A 19,922-nucleotide genomic window follows, 5' to 3' on the forward strand; every position below is an offset into this window, starting at 1 on the left:
TCCATTTCCATGACAATCGTGCGAGAGAGACACACACGCACAATCTTCAACAGCACAGCCTCCCGCTCAGAAGTGGGCTCTTGGCCATCACTCTAATGCATGCAGGCCTACTAAAGCCTAACTCCAAGTCTTCAAGTCCTGTAGGGTCACATTTGTGCAATTCCTTAGTTATGCCACTGAAACAAGGTTTAGAAAAACCCAACAAATAAGCCATTCACAGAGGGTACCACAAGACCAACTTTTCCTCACAGGTTGGCTCGGCTCCTGACCCAAGGATCCAGGATTCTCTCAAGTAAGGACATAAGAGGCAGGGCGGAGGGGCAGAAGCCACCTTGTCTAGGTCTGGGGGAAGGAAAGCTAGCCTCCAGGAAGTATGCTTACCCCTGCCGTCAGTTTCCTTGAACGGAATCCAGACAGTAAAATGCACTCGAACAAGCTTTCTCAGACTACTCCCAGAAAAAAAAAAAATATCCATTTAGGTGTTCCAGACAGGGTCCTCCTCAAAACCATCGCAGTGAAACAAGGTATCCACCACAGGGGAACTGCCTTTAACCCCCTCCCATCTTTCCCTACCCAGTCAACCCTCTCTATGGATGAGAATCTAATTTGATTACTTATAAGTGACATTCTTTGAGAGATTGTTTTTAACTAGTGGGCTCACCATATTTTCTGGTTCTAATATAACTGCTTACTCATTAAGCATACTGGATAGGGGCACCTGGATGGCTCAGTTGGTTTAAGTGTCTCTTGATCTCGGCTCAGGTCATGATCTCACGCTCATGGAATTGAGCCCCACATCGGGTTCTGTGCTGACCATGTGAGCCTGCTTGGGATTCTCTCTCCCCCTCTCTCTCTCTGCCCTTTCCCCACTGGCACACTTGCTTTCTCTCTCAAAAATAAATAAACTTAAAAAAAAAAGTCTAAAAAAAAATATATATATATATATACTAGGTAAATGGGGTCAGGATCTGAATTCAGGATACAAAGTGGGAAATGAGCTGTTCCTGTTCTCCAATCCTCTCTCAGAGATTTGTATTGGGGAGCGATGACATTTGCCAATATTCTTAAGTGGCTCTTCTTTATTTGTTGGAAGATTTTTTAATTTTTTAAGGAATCTCTACACCCAACTTTGGGCTGGAACTTACACCGAGATCAAGAGTCACACACTCCACCGACTGAGCCAGTCAGGAGGCCCATAAGTGGCTCTTCTCACTTAGCTGGTGATGCACCAAAAGAGGAATGACTAGCATTCTGAATTCCAAACATCTAACATTTAAACAAAAGATACAACAAACTGGCCTCATACATTTAATACCATGTTTAAAGATAAAATCCAACCAACTTTTCATATATGCTCATTTTTAGATGTTTGCCTTATTACTGATATGTAGAGGTTGTTATATATATTCAAATTCTTTTCCACATACAAGTAGTGCATTTTAGTCCACTATTTCCTATTCATCTTTCATTCTGAATAAATCTAAAAGAGATTTTATGTTATACAATTTTAAGTGTACTGTTTAATCCGTTTTAACAATTCATAACCCCTGTAACCTACATATCAAGACAGAGAATATTCTCTATCATTTGAGAAAGTTTCCTCGTGCCCCTTCCCAGTTAATCACCAACTAAGCAAGCACTATTCCTTTAATCTGACTTGTATCATCATAGCTTGGTTTTGCCTAAGTTAGAATATTGTAAGAATGGAATCCTACAGGGGTGCCTGGGTGGCTCAGTCGGTTAAGCGTCTAACTCTTGATTTGGGCTCAGGTCATGGTCTCACAGTTTGTGGGTTCGAGCCCCATGTAGGGCTCTATGCTGACAGCATGGAACCTGCTTGGGATATATTCATTCATTCATTCATTCATTCTCTCTCTCTCTCTCTCTCTCCCCCTTTCTGCTCCTAACTCATGCTCATGCATGCGCTCTCAAAATGAATAAAATAAACTTAAAAAAAAAATGGAATAATACAGTATAGGTTCTTGTGTCTGGGCTTCCCAATACGTTTTTAAGATTCATCCATGTCGTTGCATTTATCAGTAGCTTGCTCCTTTTAATTGCTGGTATATAGATACAATCCAGGACTATCCCTAATGTGTTTGATGAGACCATGTGTTTATTCTGTTGATGGACCCCCCTAGGATGTTTCCATTTTGAGACTTGCACGAATACAGCGCTGCTATAAACATTCTTGTACAACTCTTTTTGTGGACATAGGTTTTCAATTTCATTTAGGGCAAAAATACCTAGAACTGAAACTGAGATCTCATTGTGGTTTAAATCTCCTAGTAATTAGTGATGTTGAGAACTCTTTTGTGTGTTTATTTATTGGCCATACCTCTATCTTGTTAAGCATCTGTTCAAATCTTTCGCTCTTTATGGGAACGTTTGTCTTTTTTATTGAGTTATAGGAATTCTTTGTATATTCTCGATACAAGTTTTTTGTCAGATATACATGCTGCCAATATCTTCTCCCAGCCTGTAACATATATTTAATTAACCTTGTCCTTTGTTGAACATAAGTTTTTAATTGTAATTATTTTTTTTACATTCACTTATTTTTGAGAGACAAAGAGAGACAGAGTACAAGTGGGGTAGGGGCAGAGAGAGAAGGAGACACAGAATCCGAAGCAGGCTCCAGGCTCTGAGCTGTCCGCACAGAGCCCAACACGGGGCTCGAACTCACAAACCGTGAGATCAGAACCTGAACCGAAGTCGGATGCTTAACTGACTGAGCCACCCAGGTGCCCCAATTTTAATTTTTTTAATGTCAATTTTTGAGAGAGAGAGAGAGAGAGAGAGAGCGAGCGAGCAGGGGAGACGCAGAGAGAGAGGGAGACACAGAATCTGAAACAGGATCTAGGCTCTGAGCTGTCAGCACAGAGCCCAATATGGGGCTCGAACTCACGAGCTGTGAGATCATGACCTAAGCCGAAGTCGGATGCCCAACCAACTGAGCTACCCAGGCGCCCCTACAAGTTTTCAGTTTTAATGAAGTCAACTTTATCAATTGTTTCTTTTATCATTAGTGCTTATTGTGTCCTAGGAAATCTACAACAAGGTCATGTAGATGTTCTATCACGATACCATCTACAAGTTCTAGTGTTTTATTCCTTCTACTTTAGAATTCAGAATTTTAAAGATTCAGAATATAACTTTTTAAAAAATAAGCGTTATGTCTTATTTTCCTTTTCTAATAAAACTCACCAAAATCAGAGCTTCCCAAGACTATAAAGTTTTATAAGGACATTTTCCTTCAATCCAGCTCTTTAATCCCCAGATGGTTACATTCAAAAGTTTGTAGGTATATACATCTTTGAAACCCCCCAAAATTATAAGCTCTAAAAATAGAAAAGTGTATTTCTCCCTAAGAATATTTTATTAGGATTGAATGCAATGTTATGTCAACACGGATTCTAAAGTTTGGTGTACTTAATTTAAAGAAAAAATGACAAATTTTGTTCATAAAGTTAAGACCGGTTGAAGAACCTCATTTTTACTAAGGGCTACTTTACAGGTAATGAGACTAGATCATGTTTCCAACCTTGGCAGTGGGCTGGACTTAGCAGTGAGTACCTTAATAAGCAGTCCTTTTAACCTCTGGATCTATGGTTTATCCAGGATCAGAGAGCTTTGTAGAAACCACTGGTTCCAGAAGGCTGACTGTCATTTTCCTGCTATTTCAGATTCCATGGGCACCAAAGTACAGAGTGGAAGAGGAAGGGAATGGAAACACTTGCAACAAGATGTCTATATAATGAAAATCCTGGAAGGTAAAGCAGAACTAACCAAGATGAGCATAGAAAGATGCGAATGAGCTCAGGACAGTCTTTACCTGAAACACACATTCCTGCGGCTCTCAAAAGTCCCTATTGTTTCGACGGCTTGTGAGGCTGTTTGTAGTATAAACCTGACTCTGACTGCAAGTAGGCCAAAGTTTCCGGAAAGGGAGACATTAAAAAGATACACTTCAGCTGTGCTTTTTTTTTTTTTTTTTTTTTTTACCCTTGACTGCCCAACTTTAAAAAATTGCCAAAAGTCTCTTAGGGTGTCTGGGTGGCTCAGCTGGTTAAAGCATCAGGCTCAGGTCATGATCTCACAGTTTGTGAGATCTGCGCTGGGCTCTGGGCTGACAAGTGCAGAGCCTGCATGGGACTCTCTCTCGCCTTCTCTCTCTGTCCCTCCCCTGCTTGTGTTCTTTCTCTCTCTCAAAGTAAGTAAATAAATATTAAGAAATAAAAATAAAATTGTCAAAAATCTCTAAGTCACGTCATGCTTGAGCTAAATTTCTTAATGGAACAGAGATGGGGTAGAACAGAACAATAACATAACACAGGGGAAGTGAATAAGTAAAATAAAGACAAGCAAAAGAATCTCAGAATAGAAAAGTCTCTGGAGGCTGAGCAGAAAGGTATAGAACAAAGCCCCATCATGGTAGCCCCATCCCATGTTTTGGATCTAAAGTCCCTGATGAAGTACAACCATCAATTACCACTCAACACACTACTACAAAAACTTATTTATAGACTTTTGGGTTAGATGGGGTTAAGTGAAATCATACTTTAATCCTCAGGTTGCTTCAAACAGCAATGAAAGTGCTCCAAGCAAGATGGGGAGACCTAAAGCCAGGGCCTGTGTTAGTTTAGGCTGAGCTGGGCTCGAAGACTGCTATGAGGAGGGAGCAGAGAAGTGGAGAGCAAAGAACAAATGAGAATGATAACATGGACAAAAACCACCTCCCAAAGTTTACAGACAGAAATTCCAGAAGACAAAAGAAAAATGACTTAGAAAAACTGCCAACAATAATTAGTACATAAATTCAGTTCAGGCAACATTTTAAAAAACAATCTAACAAAGGTTTCCTCATATATATCAATTATGAATAAAGAGAAAACAGATGTAACAGCCACAAAAAAGGACAAGAAATTATAAAACAAAACAACAGAAATGAAGTGAAATAAAATTCAGTACACATGAAATAATAATTAGAAATTCTGAAAGCAAAAATTAATACTTAAAATGAATTATAGGGGAGATACAAACTTCAGGATGCATATAATCAAAAGGAGAATTAGCAAATTGGAAGGGAGTCCTAAAGAACTTCCCCAAATAAAGACCAGAACTAGAGGTAAAGAATATGAAAATAGAGGGGCGCCTGGGTGGCGCAGTCAGTTAAACGTCCAACTTTAGCTTAGGTCATGATCTCACTGTGAGTCCGAGCCCCACATGGGGCTCTGTGCTGACAGCTCAGAGCCTGAAGCCTGCTTCAGGTTCTTTGTCTCCCTCTCTCTCTGCCCCTCTCCCACTCCCGCTCTGTCTCTTTTTCTCTCAAAAAGTAAATAAACAGTAAAAAAAAAAAAAAAAAAAGAATATGGAAAATAGAGCTTTAAAAAAAGTGTAGATGGAGAAGCTCCAATGTTCATCTAAGAGAATTCCAAAAGAAGCAAATGGAAGGAATGATCTAGAAGCTGTGGAAAAATGGCTGAGAGTTTTCTAGAATAAAAATACATTAGTCATCTGATTCAAAGTCTAGTCTGAGCATCTATACAAAAACAGCAAAACCTTGGTTTGTGGGCATAATTCATTCTGGAAATATGCTTGTAATCAAGCACTTGTATATCAAAACGAATTTCAAGAACCACTGGCTCAGTCGTGATCATGTGACATTTGGTGCCACATACTACTACTTCTATTGCAAGACATCGCTTACTAATCAAGTTAAAATTTATTAAAGTTTGTATGTCTTGAGGAACACTCAGAACAATCCAAAGTTTTACTGTATATCTGTATTTAGATATACAGTAATAAAGATACTCTTTACTGGAGAAAAGATAGATTATAAGAATGAAAATAAAGAAATTTTCAGATAAATAAATACCTAGAGAAAGGTATGGAGTGTAGAAACTAATCAAATATATCTCACTGTGATAACTGCTGAATGGAGAGAGGGTTAGGATTTTATGTATGATTGTGGGTTCTTGTAAAAAAAGAAGTAAAACTTAAGCAGAGGAAGTATGCGGTGTAAGAACTGGAAATGATTAGTTTAAAATGCCCTTATTTACAGGTAATTTAATTGTCTATGTAGAAAATACAAAGGACAGATGCTTTTAGAATAAGAGCTCAGCAACATTGTCATATATTACCACTCTAGGAAGAACAGAAATGTAGTAGAAAAAAATCATATTCAGTAGCACTAAAAACTGTAAGTTCTCTAAGAAAAAAAGGCTTTAAACATAGGAAAAATTTCTGTGGAGAAGATTACAAAGCAATCCCCCCCATTAATCTACACATTCCCCCCCCCCACCCCCATTAATCTACACATTCAATACAATACAAATCTCGGGACACCTTGATGGCTCAGTCGGTTAAGTATCCAACTCTTGATTTCAGCTTAGGTTATGATCTCACCAGTCGTGAGACTGAGCCCTAAGTTGCCTGTTTGGGATTCTCTCCCCCTCTCTCTGCCTCTCCCCTGGCTCATGCGCATGCACTTTCTCTCTCTCAAAATGAATAATAAACATTAAAAAAATTAAAAAAAAATCTCAACAGTATCCATTAGAACATGACAGATTTATCTCAAAATGAATGCAAAACATCGGAGAGGAAAGAACAGTCAAGACAATTTTGAAGAACGAGATGAAGGAAACTTGTCCTATGCAGTAAAAACTTACCAAGCTACAGTAGTTAACACAGTAAGCTACTGATGAAGAAACAAACAAACAGGACAGAGAGCCCAGAAACAGATTGACACACATGTAGAAATTTGATATATAAACAGGGTAATACAACTAAATAGTTCTGGAACAACTGGTTATTCATTTGAAAAAATGTATTAGATCTCAACTTCATACCATACACAAAAATACATCTGAATAGATCAAAGATCCAAATGCAAAAAGCAAAACTTGAGAAATGTTGACAAGGATACATGAGACAGAAATGTGTACATGCTGTTGGGGGAATGATGGTGATGTAAACTGGTTCAGGCACTTTAGAGAACTTAAAAGTATCTAATAAAGAATCTTTAAGGAAAATTTTCATCTATACAGGGAAAATGTGTTTATTCCAGAACTATTTATAATAGCAAAGTATCATAAATAACTCTAAATGTTTCTTGGCAAGGGAATTTTTTTTTTTTTAACATTTATTTATTTTTGAGAGATGGAGAGAGACAGAGCAGGAGCAGGGTAAGGGCAGAGAGCGAGGGAGACACAGAATCTGAAACAGGCTCCAGGCTCTGAGCCGTCAGCACAGAGCCCGATGTGGGGCCTGAACTCATGAACCATGAGATCATGACCTGAGCCGAAGTTGGACGCTTAACGGACTGAGCCACCCAGGCACCCCAAGAATAATTTTTTTTATAAAATAGAATACCGTGTAGCAAATAAAACAAATAAGTTAGAAGTATATGTCAAAAGAAAATCTCAATACAAAAGCTGAGTGAGAGAAGTTGCAGAATGATCTCAACTTACCTAGTTTAAAAGTGTGCCTTGTAAAACAATACTACATATTGTTTATGCACACAGAAATAAATTATGAAAAACAAAAATATACACAAGAATGAAAACATTAAGTTCAGTAATAGTAACCTCCAAGGAAGAAGGAGAATGGGGGGTGGGGTTCAATTGTGTTCATCAGAATACTTTTTAGGAAATGAAGTAACTGAACAAACAGGATACATACAATGTTAAGGTTTGACACAGCCAGATGGTGGACATAGTATTCAATACATTATCTATTCTTGTATATTTGAACTAGTTCATAAAAAATAAGACCCCTAATGCTTGTATCTATTTTTTTAATTTTAATTTTATTACTTTTTAAATTTACATCCAAGTTAGTTAGCATATAGTGCAACAATGATTTCAGTAGATTCCTTAATGCCCCTTACCCATTTAGCCCAGTCCCCCTCCAGTAACCCTCTATTTGTTCTCCATATTTAAGTCTCTTATGTTTTGTCCCCCTCCCTGTTTTTATATTATTTTTGCTTCCCTTCCCTTATGTTCATCTGTTTTGTATCTTAAAGTCCTCATGAGTGAAGTCATATATTTGTCTTTCTCGGACTGATTTTGCTTAGCATAATACCCTCTAGTTCCATCCACATAGTTGCAAATGTCTCTTTTAAATTTCTTTTTAATGTTTGTTTCTGAGAGAGAGAGAGAGATATATATATATATATAGAGAGAGAGAGAGAGAGAGAGAGAGAGAGCGAGCATACGAGCAGGGGAGGAGCAGAGAGAGGGAGACACAGAACCCAAAGCCGACTCCAGACTCCCGAGCTGTCGGCACAGTGCCTGACTCAAGGCTCGAACTCACCAACCATGATATCATGACCTGAGCTGAAGTCAGACGTTTGACTGAGCCACCCAGGCGCCCTGGAGTTGTCTATTTTTATCTAGAGAATGCTTCTCCTACTGGCACTGCATTTAAAGACTATTCAAAACACTGTCAAACCCCAACCTCTGATGTTCTCACTGTTTTGGTGAGTGGGAAACAGCCAACAAGGATTGGCAAAAAGCTGGAGAAATCACATTTCTTTTTCCCTTCCAACTTCCCAAGCCTTTAACCATCTTCATGACTCTTAGGATCCCAACCCAGCTGAGGAGAGTCAGCCACTCTGTGAGGGGTATAAGATTCTAGGCAGGCCTACCTGTGGGTGACTTCTAGGTTCATTATCATAACCATCATTCAGAAACTTGCACAAATCCCTACAGTACATGGGGGTTATCTGGATATTGTCAGGAATAAATTGGTGGCTCTCAGCTCTGGAGGGTCTCCACCTGGCCTATCAACAATGGAGATCTCAACCGGTGAAGGCTCTCCTATAATAAACTTGAATCCTGGATATTAAGAGAACGCAGTATACATTTATCTGGAATCTGTTCACCTCTCTCCACCCACACTGGCATCATTTTGTCCAGGCCACCACTATCCATTGCCTAGAATACAACAGCATCCGATCAATATTCGTACTTCTGGTATGCATATAATCCAATCTTCACAGAGGTTAGTGCTCAGAATGATCAGTTACGTCACAAGTTTCTAAAATGCGAATCTGGTATTGTTCCTCTTGTTAAAACCCAATAGCTTCCTACTGGATTTAGGAGAATATAAACAATTTTAAGAAACAGCCTGAAAATCTGGCCTGCATCCCCCTGTAGCCTCCTCTTCCTGTCCCCTTCCTGCTCACTGTACTTCAACTACAATGACCTTCTCTCAGTCCTCAAGACCACCAAACTCTTTCTCACCTCAGGGATTTCAAAAGGCAATTTTCCTTATCTGGAACATCCATTCCCTTATCCTTTCCATGGATAAATCCTATTCATCTTGTAAGTCTTATCTTAAATGTCACTTCCTCAGAAAGGCCTTCCCTCCACCCCGGTCAAATCGAATGCCCTGATACATTCTTATATGGTACCCTGTACTTTCCCTTTGCATCATTTACAAGAGCTCGTGTTTACTGGTGTGACTGTGTGTAAAGCCTCGGAATCTTGCTGAAGCGGGTCTATGTTCCAGACACGCCTCTGTTCAAAGTCCTTCAATGGGTCCTCACCAGATGCAGAGCACAGACCAGTCTCTTTAGCATGGCACTTAAGGCTGGCCACAATTTGGCAGTAGGGTTATCACACGCAGGCAATCAGGAGGCTAAGGATTTAAGTCAGAGTGAGTGAGTAACTACTGGATCATGAGCAAGTTTTTCGGCCTCCAAGAGACTAAATTTATTTCTCTATAAGACAGTGGCATTAGTACATGTGCTATGGTTGTTAAGATAATCAAATATCAACTTATGTGAAAATACTTAACAGTAACCTGGTATCATTATTTTGCCTTTTTTTTTTTTTTTTAAAGTAGGCTTCATGCCTAGTGCAGAGCCCAACACGAGGCTTGAACTCACGAACCACCCGAGATCAAGACCTGAGCTAAGACCAAGAGTTGGATGCTTAACCAGCTGACCCCACCCAGGTGTCCCAAATTTTTATTTTTTTTTCCATGTGTAAAATACACATAAAATTTAGCACATTCACAATGTTGTGCAAGAATCACCACTTGCTAATTCTTTTTGTTACTTCTTTTTAACACTTCTCACTCTCCATCTATAATGACATAATTCTGTTTGGAATATCTCTCTTTTAACACCAACAGTAACCTAATTTCCTTCATAAAGTTGTTCCTCATCCGTAAGTGCTGGGAAATAACTGCTGCATTTCTCTAAAGCACGTAATGCTTACCTTTCTTCTAGTACAGTTGAATACTTACCCAATTTGCCCACTAGCCTACGAGTTGAGAGCTAAAACCACCATTTATCCACCTTTATTTCGGAAGAAAATAACATGCCCCTTTAGAAGACCTGACTTCTGCTTGTGAGGGTTTTCTTTCTGATTCTATACTTACTCTAAACTAGGAAAAGTGACATTTTCCAACTGAATGGCAGGAAATATCAGAGATTTTTCATATTAGAACAAAGAACTATAAGCTAGAGAGTGTGCAGTTTATAGCGCTGGCAAAACACATAGCCTTTTTAGGTGTGGCTTTCATGTCTTACACCATGTTCAATAACCTATAAACCAAAATTAAGAGTGTCTGTAGTGCCAGTCCTCTGTAAGTTAACAGTCATAGTCTACAAAGAACTCATTTCTTGGCTGCCTTTTTAGAGCTCATCTCTCTTTTAGGTTGTTATGCAAAGTTCCACAGTACATCTGAGGGAGGAAGTTCTCCCAAGCAGGGTATGCCTAGCAGGCTAACAAGAACGGACTGTCCTTCCAAGACAGTTTTCCCCTTTCAATAATAGTATTAACAAATAACAACACAGGGGTATACAATGGTTTATGATGTGCTTTCATATACATAATCTCACCTGGTCCTGGTGGAACCTATCCAGGTGTAACCTTAGGAAGCCGAAGTATGTAAGACTCTAGATTTTACAACTTCTGGATTCAGAGCAATTCTGCTCCCTTCTTCAGAGCCAAGAAAGGGGGGGAAGAAAGCAGCAGAAGCCAATTTACATTTACTGCATTTTTCATCACAACCCCACCACTGGATAGTAAGCAACACGAAGGTAGGGACTGCATCTGTTTCGTTTACCAACACAGTTCCTAACACCATGCATACATATGGTATGCCAGGCACATACTGGGATTTCAGTAAATATTTGTGAATAAATGAATCAGATTATAATGTGACGCAGAAGACAGATACACCTAAGGAAGGCATGAAAATACTTGATTTTGTGGAGAGTTTTTAATTTGTCACAGTGATTCTAGAGATCAGTAACACTACATTTCAACAAGGGATTATCAGCCCCACTAACTGGGGCAGCTCTTAGCTACCTCTTACCTTGATTCGTGAACTGGGGTTCAACATGATATATTTAATGGAACCTTGGATGTTCTCTGTCCAGGAGACCAGCCAAGTAACCTTGTTATCATGTCGGACCTCTTTCCATTTATGTCCTGTAGGAGGAGAAGGAACCTTGGCATCTCTGTGGAAATAACAAAGTAGGAGGGTAGTGAATTGAGGAGAAGTGAGGGACAGTTTCACTTTTTGTGACCTAAAGTGGGTAAATCTGCTGAGCATGTATTTGCAAATTTCCTCATCACCAGTCAGTAACTGAAAAATACTAGGAGATCTATATACATGGAAATACTGTGCTGTTCCCAAACAGACTTATGCAACCTAGGAAATACTCCCAGCAACAATATTCCCAAGAACAAATGAAGCCCCCGACTTTATTTCTGGCCCAAACAATGAGCTGTGCTCACTTGCTACAGTTGATGATTATATCCTCAGGCATGATCCGTCTCTTCAGCATGCCCATCTTGGGGTGGTTGCCACGGCCACGGAAAAGCCCAGGAGGTTCTATCTTGAAGTTGGCAATCCTCTCTCTGTGGTTATCCATAATACAGAAGCCATATTCTTTCAGTAATTTTTCATTCTCCTCTTTGATTTTCTGGAACAGAGCAAAGAAGTATTCAAAAGGGATTCAAATTGCTGTTCCCTATTCCTACTATTTTATCTCTTGAGAACAGGTCAAGGTAGAGAAAAGTCTAAAAATCACTAAGAAATATGCAAATAGGGGTGCCTGGCTGGCTCAGTCAGAATAGCATGTGACTCCTGAACTTGGTTATGAGTTTGAGCCCCACCATAAGTGTAGAGAATAAATAAAACGTTTTTAAAAATTAAAAAAAAAAAAAAGCAAAGAAATGCAAATAAGGATAACCTCTAACAGTTTCCAAACATAAACACAATAAAAATTCCCCAAAATATCTATGCTTGACTTCTAATTACAGATTCAAAACTGATTCTATTCTCTTAAAGGATTTATGTGTGAACATGTTACATAGGTATTTCTAAATATAACTTTAAAACTAACGTCATTTTGTTGAGTAGTGTCAAAATGGCAGAGGGGTATGACTCTCTGACAGGCCTCATAAAAAACATCTCCATGTTTTCTCATAGGTTCCAGACACATTTTAGTTGTACAGTACTTCAGATGGGTTTTCAACTCAAGCATACCTGTTACAGATTCTTTCTTAGGTATATGGGTACATACATTGTCTACTTTGTGATCCTTGCTCCAAAAAAGGAGTGTGGGTGTGGAATTTGGAGCCTCCTTACCCTCTGCTGACTCTTTCGTATTATACTTAGAAATTCAACTTAACTAAGTCCTGTTGCCTTGTAGGCAGAAACAGATTCAGAACTTGCTGGCAGGTGTCCTTGGCCAGGGCTCTGACAAGGTGATACTTCTGAAACTGTCCTATCTTTGGATCACTATTTGCAAAAACAAAGCTCCAAAGTGGTTTAAGTTTTAAAACACCCCTGAAGTAAATAATAAACCAAGTTTCACTAACTGGGAATACTGAGAAGACTAAAATGGGACTGAAAAGTCTGGTGCATTTATCATTCTTACAGTAACTCGAATTTTAAACTAAAGGTCAAATAGGTACCATCAAGCAATGAGTTACATAAATACAGTCGTCTAAGCTGTATAAGCATGCATGTCCTTTAAAATATAGAAATTAAAGGGCTTTAAAATTCCTTACAGTCCTTAACATCTGGACCTCGAAAGAAAGAAAGAAAGAAAGAAAGAAAGAAAGAAAGAAAGAAAGAAAGAAAGAAAGAAAGGGAGGGAGGGAGGGAGGGAGGGGAAGGGAGGGGAGGGGAGGAAAAGGAAAGGAAAAGGAAAAGGAAAAGGAAAAGGAAAAGGAAAAGGAAAGAGAATAAAAGAAAAAGAAACTTTGGCCTGAATTTCTGTAGATCAGGGTTTGGCAAACTTTCTCTGGACCGAAAATATTTTGGTCTTGAGAGCTACACGGTCTCTGCTGGACCTACTCAACTCTCTTACTGCCTCATAGAGGCAGCCACAGAGGATATCTAAACAGCTAGCTGTGGCTGTGTTCCAATAAAACTTTTTAATTAAAACAGACAGCCTATAGTTTGCCTACTGGTACCCTAGAAGAAAATGACATCTCACTGGATACTAGAAAGATCATTCTGGAATGAAGATGGAGATGGATGAGCATGCCTAGATCCCAGGGAGATCAAGAACAGGGAGGTATGGGAACAATATTATCTGTTTAAAACCCTAATATCCAGAAGTCACTGTGCAGGTCTGCCCGTCCTTAAATACTGTATTATTGGAATTACTGACTGGTTTTGGATCAAAAGAGCACCAGGTTCTTACACTAAGTCATTCAATAAAGTGCCTATTATTCACAACATTCAGTATGTAAAGCCCTTAAGAAAATTTAAACTTTACTCGGCCAAGAATCCTAAATCTTCAGTACAGAGCCATGTAAAATTACTGAAGTCAAAGTTGTGTAGGAACCAAGAAGAAAATTAGATGAACTAATCACTATTCCAAAATTCTCCAGAGGTTTAAGACATTCTATAGTACCGGGGTGCCTGGGTGGCTCAGTACGTTAAGCATCCAACTTCAGCTCAGGTCATGATCTCGTGGTTTGTGAGTTCAAGCCCTGCATCAGGCTCTGGGCTGACAGCTCAGAACCTGGAGCCTGCTTCGGATTCTGTGTCTCCCTCTCTCTCTCCCTGTCCCTCCCCTGCTTGCACTCTGTCTCTGCCTCTCTCAAAAATAAATAAACATAAAAAAAAAAAAAGAAAGAAAAAAAAAGAAATTCTATAGTACCAGTTTCTCTTCCTTGCTCATCTGTTTGCGAGCTTCTGACTGGGCTTTGAAATACTGGCTCATCTGGGTAAAATCACATTTGCTTAAGTTGGTGATAATATTCTTCTCTTCATTAGTCATTTCCTAGTCAAAAAGGCGGGGGGGGGGGGGGGGGAGACAGAAGAAGAAGGTAAATACACTATTTAATACCCTAGGTTTCTTTGTGATTACAGCAAAGCACCATTTTTTTCAGCCAAAGGTGTTTGGAGAGGTAGCCAATCTAAATTTGTGAGTTTCGAAAAAAAGAAAACATAATTTTATTACTTTGTGCTATTATAAAATATTTAATAGAAAAAAACTTTACATGATTTATCATTGAAAAAGCTCATGGAACTCTTATGTAATTTGAGCTCTTTACACCCTGCCATATCCACAGGCCTGTGTATTCCATAGTTGAGAAACATGAATACGTATCATTTCCTTTAGCAGTAAGAGAAACATTTCCATACTTACTCTCTCTTAGAAACATCCCTACTCTACTCACTTAAAATGTTATTTTCAGGGCTATTCAGAAGGTAAACTTCACCTCAGCCTCTGTCCACATTATTCAAATTGAGAATAAGTAGATTGTTTAAAATCACCTAAACAGATGTAGGACATGTGATTTCAAGAGCAAAAAGTACCAAAAGCAAGGAAGTAAGAATAAAAAGGGAATGGGACATCACATTAACATCTCTCTTTGCAATAGGAGACAGAGGGGCAGGCAGTCTTGCAGAGACAAAGTTTCCTTTGCTCAACCAGAATTGAGGTTTTTTTTGTTTGGTCTGATAAAGTCCCTCCTGCAGCCATATGAAAGTGAGAGGAAAGAAATATACATATTCTTGTTGGATAGAAAAAATCTATGTAACATAATGAACAAATAGGGAAAAAGGAAAAACTTTAAATACAATAAAATTCATAAAGCTCAAATTTTACATCAGAATTTTTTGTGAAGTTACAGTTTACTATTTAGTATTTGATTAATATCTTTGCGAGGTGCTAGGATATTAATACATGAGCTACAATACCTTTCTCCAGTCTTTAAAGAAATTTTTCCTAAATATTTCTTTAGTAGTATATTCATGGTCGAGCATTTTTGCAAAGAACGTAGCTACTTCTTCTGCTTTGGGGCTCAGCTTCATGACTTTACCTAGAGGAAAAGTGGTTCCAAAAAATTGAGGTGTATAATTCATGTTTTGAGTATAAATACTGAGCTCTGGAGAAGTCTTCTAACTAATGGTTTACCTTCCCAAGGTATACAAGGTCTGGTGACACATGGTAACAACAACAACAAAGACAATACACTGATTTATATCTAGTTGTAGAAGTTCTCCTTCTCTTTAGCAGATATTTACCTGGTCATTCTCTGGAGACTATGCCAGTAAACTGTTCCCAGGTGCCTGCTCAGGACAGGGATGAGCTGGGGGAGGCCCAGCCACTCTTCCTTTTCCTTTCAGCAAGCAGGGTCCTTTACACCTCTTCAATGGTTTTTAAAAATCAAATCCTCAGAGGGACTCCTGCCACTGCTAAGCTAAGCAGCCTCTGTTCAAGAAGGGGAGGAAGGGATAGGGCAGGGAGTGGAAGAAAGGAATTGTGGGGAAAAGAAATAGGCATCTTTCTTCTTTAAAGTTAGGTGGGTGGAATATGAATAAAATAATATATATCCACAGCAGGCAAGCCCAGATATCCCACACGAAAAATCTAAGTAAGACCTTCCTCTAGAACTCTGATACTCAAAGTGTGGCTCACAGATCAGCAGCATTAGCATCACGTGGGAGTTCTGTTAGAAACGTAGAATCAAGCCCCAACCCAGATCTATAGATTCAGCAAGTGCATTTTTAAAAGACCCTCAGGTGACTCGTGTGCATACGAGAGTTTGAGATGATTGCTCTGGAACACAGGCATTATGAAATTGCCTCTTTCAGGGAAACAGACTCATCCAGAGCACAAGGGATGACTGGGATTCTTGGTAGTGTGCACGTTAGCAAAAGCTGTTCTAAAGGAATCCTGATGTTATACAATGAAAAATGCTAACTGTAACATAAATCTGAATGAGGCCTACGGGCTTTGTGTACCTTAATTAGATAATAAAGCAATAAGGGGAAGTACTTGGGAGTTTAATCTACGTATCTTTAACCGTACTCTTAGGGACAATTTCCATTTTTTCTTGAACATCCAACTTTACAACACCATCTGGAACTAATCCACGGCATAATAATTTGACTATACCTAAAATGCGGTTAAATACCATCCCACTGTCTTGCTATTACATAGCTACTAAAATTCCACCAGGATTTTCACTTTCATTATAGAAAAACTAAATCTTAACCAGAAATCCATTCATTTCAAAACTCAGAAGATAACTCATTTCATGATGGCTGGGAAATCATCATCCCTAATTGCGGGATATAGGGAATCATGGCACAAAACTGAAATCGTCAGGGTAGACAGAACTTGTGTGGAATCCGCAACTCGAAAGGCCAACAGGTGGCACCACATTCCCCATTCAAACCTCCTCCCCTCCCCCCAACCTCCTGCCTTTGAAAGAAGTCATTTCGGGACGACAGGGTTATTAGCTTTCAAGGCTTTCCGGCACTTCTTCAGCTCTCCCCAACTCAGGTCTGAACTAGAGTTGCCAGTAAAGCTGTAACGTGTTTCTTTTTCTTTTTTAATGTTTATTTATTTTTGAGAGAGGGACGAGCATGAGCAGGGGAGGAGCAGAGAGAGACAGAGGGAGGGAGACACAGAATCCCAAAGCAGGCTCCAGGCTCCAAGCTGTCAACACAGAGCCCGATGCGGGGCTCGAACCCACAACCACAAGATCACGCCCTGAGCTGAAGTTCAGATACTTAACCGACTGAGCCACCCAGGCGCCCTGTAATGTTTCTGATATAAAGGAAATTTAAGTCACTAAATTTAAGTCACTATAAATTTAAGTCACTATATTCAAGTCACTAAAATAAAATAAATGAAATAAAATAAATGGCAAGAAAAGAATGTAAACTGTTCTTAGGTCTGTTTGACATAAACCAGTATCAATAAATATTTGAAAAACAAAAAATGGAGACTCTTTGGGCAATTTTACTGAATTCTGTACCAACAGAGGAAGGAATTTTGATGTCTCCTGTTTTAGATGAGCTGTCAAAAGAGGAAATGACAGCTCCCCAGCAGCAGAGTGGTGCGAAGAGGACTAGAAGATTCCTGGCAATGGGAAGCACTTTGTGGAAAAGCCTGAGCTCCAGGAAGAAGAAACTGCTGAGTCAGAGCTGAAAACTGGAGGTTCTCAAGAGAGACAAATCACTGCTTCAGCAAGCGGGTGCCCTGCCTCCTGGCAGTTCTAAAGGAGTCTGAGAACTCTTTTCCCTAGAGAGCAGGCAGGACTTACAGTATCAATTTGGACCAATATTAAAATACAACATTCCTAATTTACTGCACAATGCGAGTTATGTAATCAAAGGGAAGAAATACCGTGAGAAACCCAACTGAGAAAATGATACAGCTGGAGCTCCTATAATGGAGCACTGGCCAAGAAGAAGGAAAGGACCACAGTGACCAGTGATGACTGGTTCAGGCCTTGGCTTCCCCATCTTGAAAAAGAGAAACCCAGAGACTAGAGAATCTAGCTTTCCTTCAAATCATTTTGAACCTCAAAATAGGGCTTTACTAGTTGAGCTTTCTAAAGCTCTTGGTTAAGTCCAGACATGAGCTACAAAATACATGGCCTTTTAGGATTGTCTTCTTCCAAGGTTCTAGGCTCTTTTTCCTCATTGGAGTTTGGCTTTGGAGTTATATTTAAGTAACCAACTATGAGGGCTAATAGAACTGTGTCCTGTGTGCTCTGGTCGACACAAGTCAGAATGTTTATATGATGCAAGTAATTGTCATTCAGGCTATAGGGTCCTGGTAGACTGCAAATATTGTGCAATCAGAGCGTGGTCAATATTGTCCATTGCTGGGTCTTGGTGTCTAACACAGGCACACTGAATAAAAAGTGATTCCAGCTTGCCAAGCTTGACACGTCCCCCACTTGCAAGACCCAGTATAAACTACTACCTTTATCTATAACATATCTGTAGCCCTAAGGCCATTACTGGCGGACAAAGAGATGTACAAGAATTTTCCTGAGTGTGTTCACCACAAATGCCCTTAGGCAGTTTTCCCTGCCCCAGTATTTCTCAAAGTTTGGTCAGCAGACCCCCTTGGTTCAGAACCACCCAATACTATTCCCACATCTATTAAATGAGTCCAGATTCCACCTAGCAAATCTTAAGCATGTAAGGGTCTGGGGAAAATGCTCTAGCCATTAATGGATAGGAACTCTTGGAATGAGGGAGATCAGTTGAACATTCCCATCTGCACAGTGCTACACTGCAAACAGGAAGAACGTCAAAGGTACTCTTCAATTCTTCAGCCCAAGGACAGAAACACCAATGGTAGTTAATGGACAACTCTGAGTGTTCTGAGAGAAGCGCGTAGGCAGGGCAGTTCTTTACAGCAGCCTATGAAATCTGACTGCACATATAGTAAAGGCATATTGTTGTGCTATGTACAGAGTGATTGACACCGACCAGCCCTACCTAGAGGCTGATGGCTGACTAATCTTCAACTGAATACTAGTACTATTTCTCATGATGAGCAGCTTATCAGCTTGCATTACATTGCTAAGGTAAAATACTACCATTCAAGTAATGCTTTTCTAATAAATCTTGCAAAGAGTGGCTTCTCAGAAATGAAGTTCAGATAAAAACATTTAACTGGGGGACCCAAGTGCTGTAAGCTATGTGGAGGAACTTTTGGGGACCATGTAATTAAAACATTAACAGTCCCTTTTCTCAAGGCAGTTCCTTCATCACCAAATGAGCCTTTAAGAGGTAAGTAAACACCTGATGACCATTCCCCCAAACCACACAATGACAATAAAACAAAATGAAATAAACAAAAAGGATTATATGGCACAAGATCCCTCCACGTTTTCTATTCCTAAGTAGAAGCAGGCTCTTTTCTTGGCCAACAATTAGACAACCTTGGAATAACTCACCATCATAGTAAAACTTGACATTCTCTGGAAGAGGCTCATATGGTGGAGCAAAAACAGGGCCTTTATGTTCTAGGAATTTCCACTTGATGCCTTCAGGGTAGCGTTCCTCTTCCCACCTTTAAAAGATAAAGTATAACACCGTTCAGTGATCACCTAGTATACAAAGCGTCATTTTTAAATGCCAAAGAATTTATCGTCTATTGGTTGATGTCTCTAAAATAACTCTGGGCGCCACATTCAAGACCTGGATTACAAAAGAACCATTATTCTTCACCTTCAAAAAGCCAACAGTATAAATAAAATGGAATACTCAAGTGAAACACAGGAAAATACAGTTCAACAGTTCAGTTCTACGAGTGGATACAAGGGATCCCAATTCAAGGACCTTGGCATAACTGGGAGATATGGAAATGGAAGAGTGGTTTTACCCACCATGGTATACATGACAGAGGTAGATGCCAGGGAAGATGGTAGGGAAAAAACAACCCTATAAGAAAGTGCAAGATGGAACAGAAGACTGGGAAATAACAGTTCAGTTGGGGGTAATGAGTTAAGGTACTCATAGGGTACCTAGAGCTATCTAGCAGACCACTGGTAACTAACTGAATGTAAAGTTTAGTGCAAAGAGTTTTTTAAAAACCTTAAAAACTGATCAGACATACAGAAAAAGACAAATACAAGGAACACCATATCCCCATCACTTGCGTTCAACAACTGCTAATA

General features: G+C 39.4%; 1 protein-coding gene across 1 annotated transcript in view; it reads right to left on the bottom strand.

Moving 5' to 3' along the window:
- The window catches only part of TOP1 (DNA topoisomerase I), a 43,266-nt gene that overhangs the window by 12,462 nt on the left and 10,882 nt on the right, over positions 1 to 19,922 (bottom strand). The window contains exons 3-7 of the mRNA XM_030309594.1: positions 19,200 to 19,315; positions 15,190 to 15,311; positions 14,144 to 14,266; positions 11,760 to 11,947; positions 11,335 to 11,479 (exon numbers count right to left, since the gene is read on the bottom strand). Of these exons, the coding sequence (XP_030165454.1) occupies positions 11,335 to 11,479; positions 11,760 to 11,947; positions 14,144 to 14,266; positions 15,190 to 15,303 (570 nt within the window). The 5' untranslated portion in view covers positions 15,304 to 15,311; positions 19,200 to 19,315. The remainder of the gene's footprint in view (positions 1 to 11,334; positions 11,480 to 11,759; positions 11,948 to 14,143; positions 14,267 to 15,189; positions 15,312 to 19,199; positions 19,316 to 19,922) is intronic.

Source organism: Lynx canadensis, chromosome A3, assembly GCF_007474595.2.
Source record: "Lynx canadensis isolate LIC74 chromosome A3, mLynCan4.pri.v2, whole genome shotgun sequence".
Taxonomy (NCBI): domain Eukaryota; kingdom Metazoa; phylum Chordata; class Mammalia; order Carnivora; family Felidae; genus Lynx; species Lynx canadensis.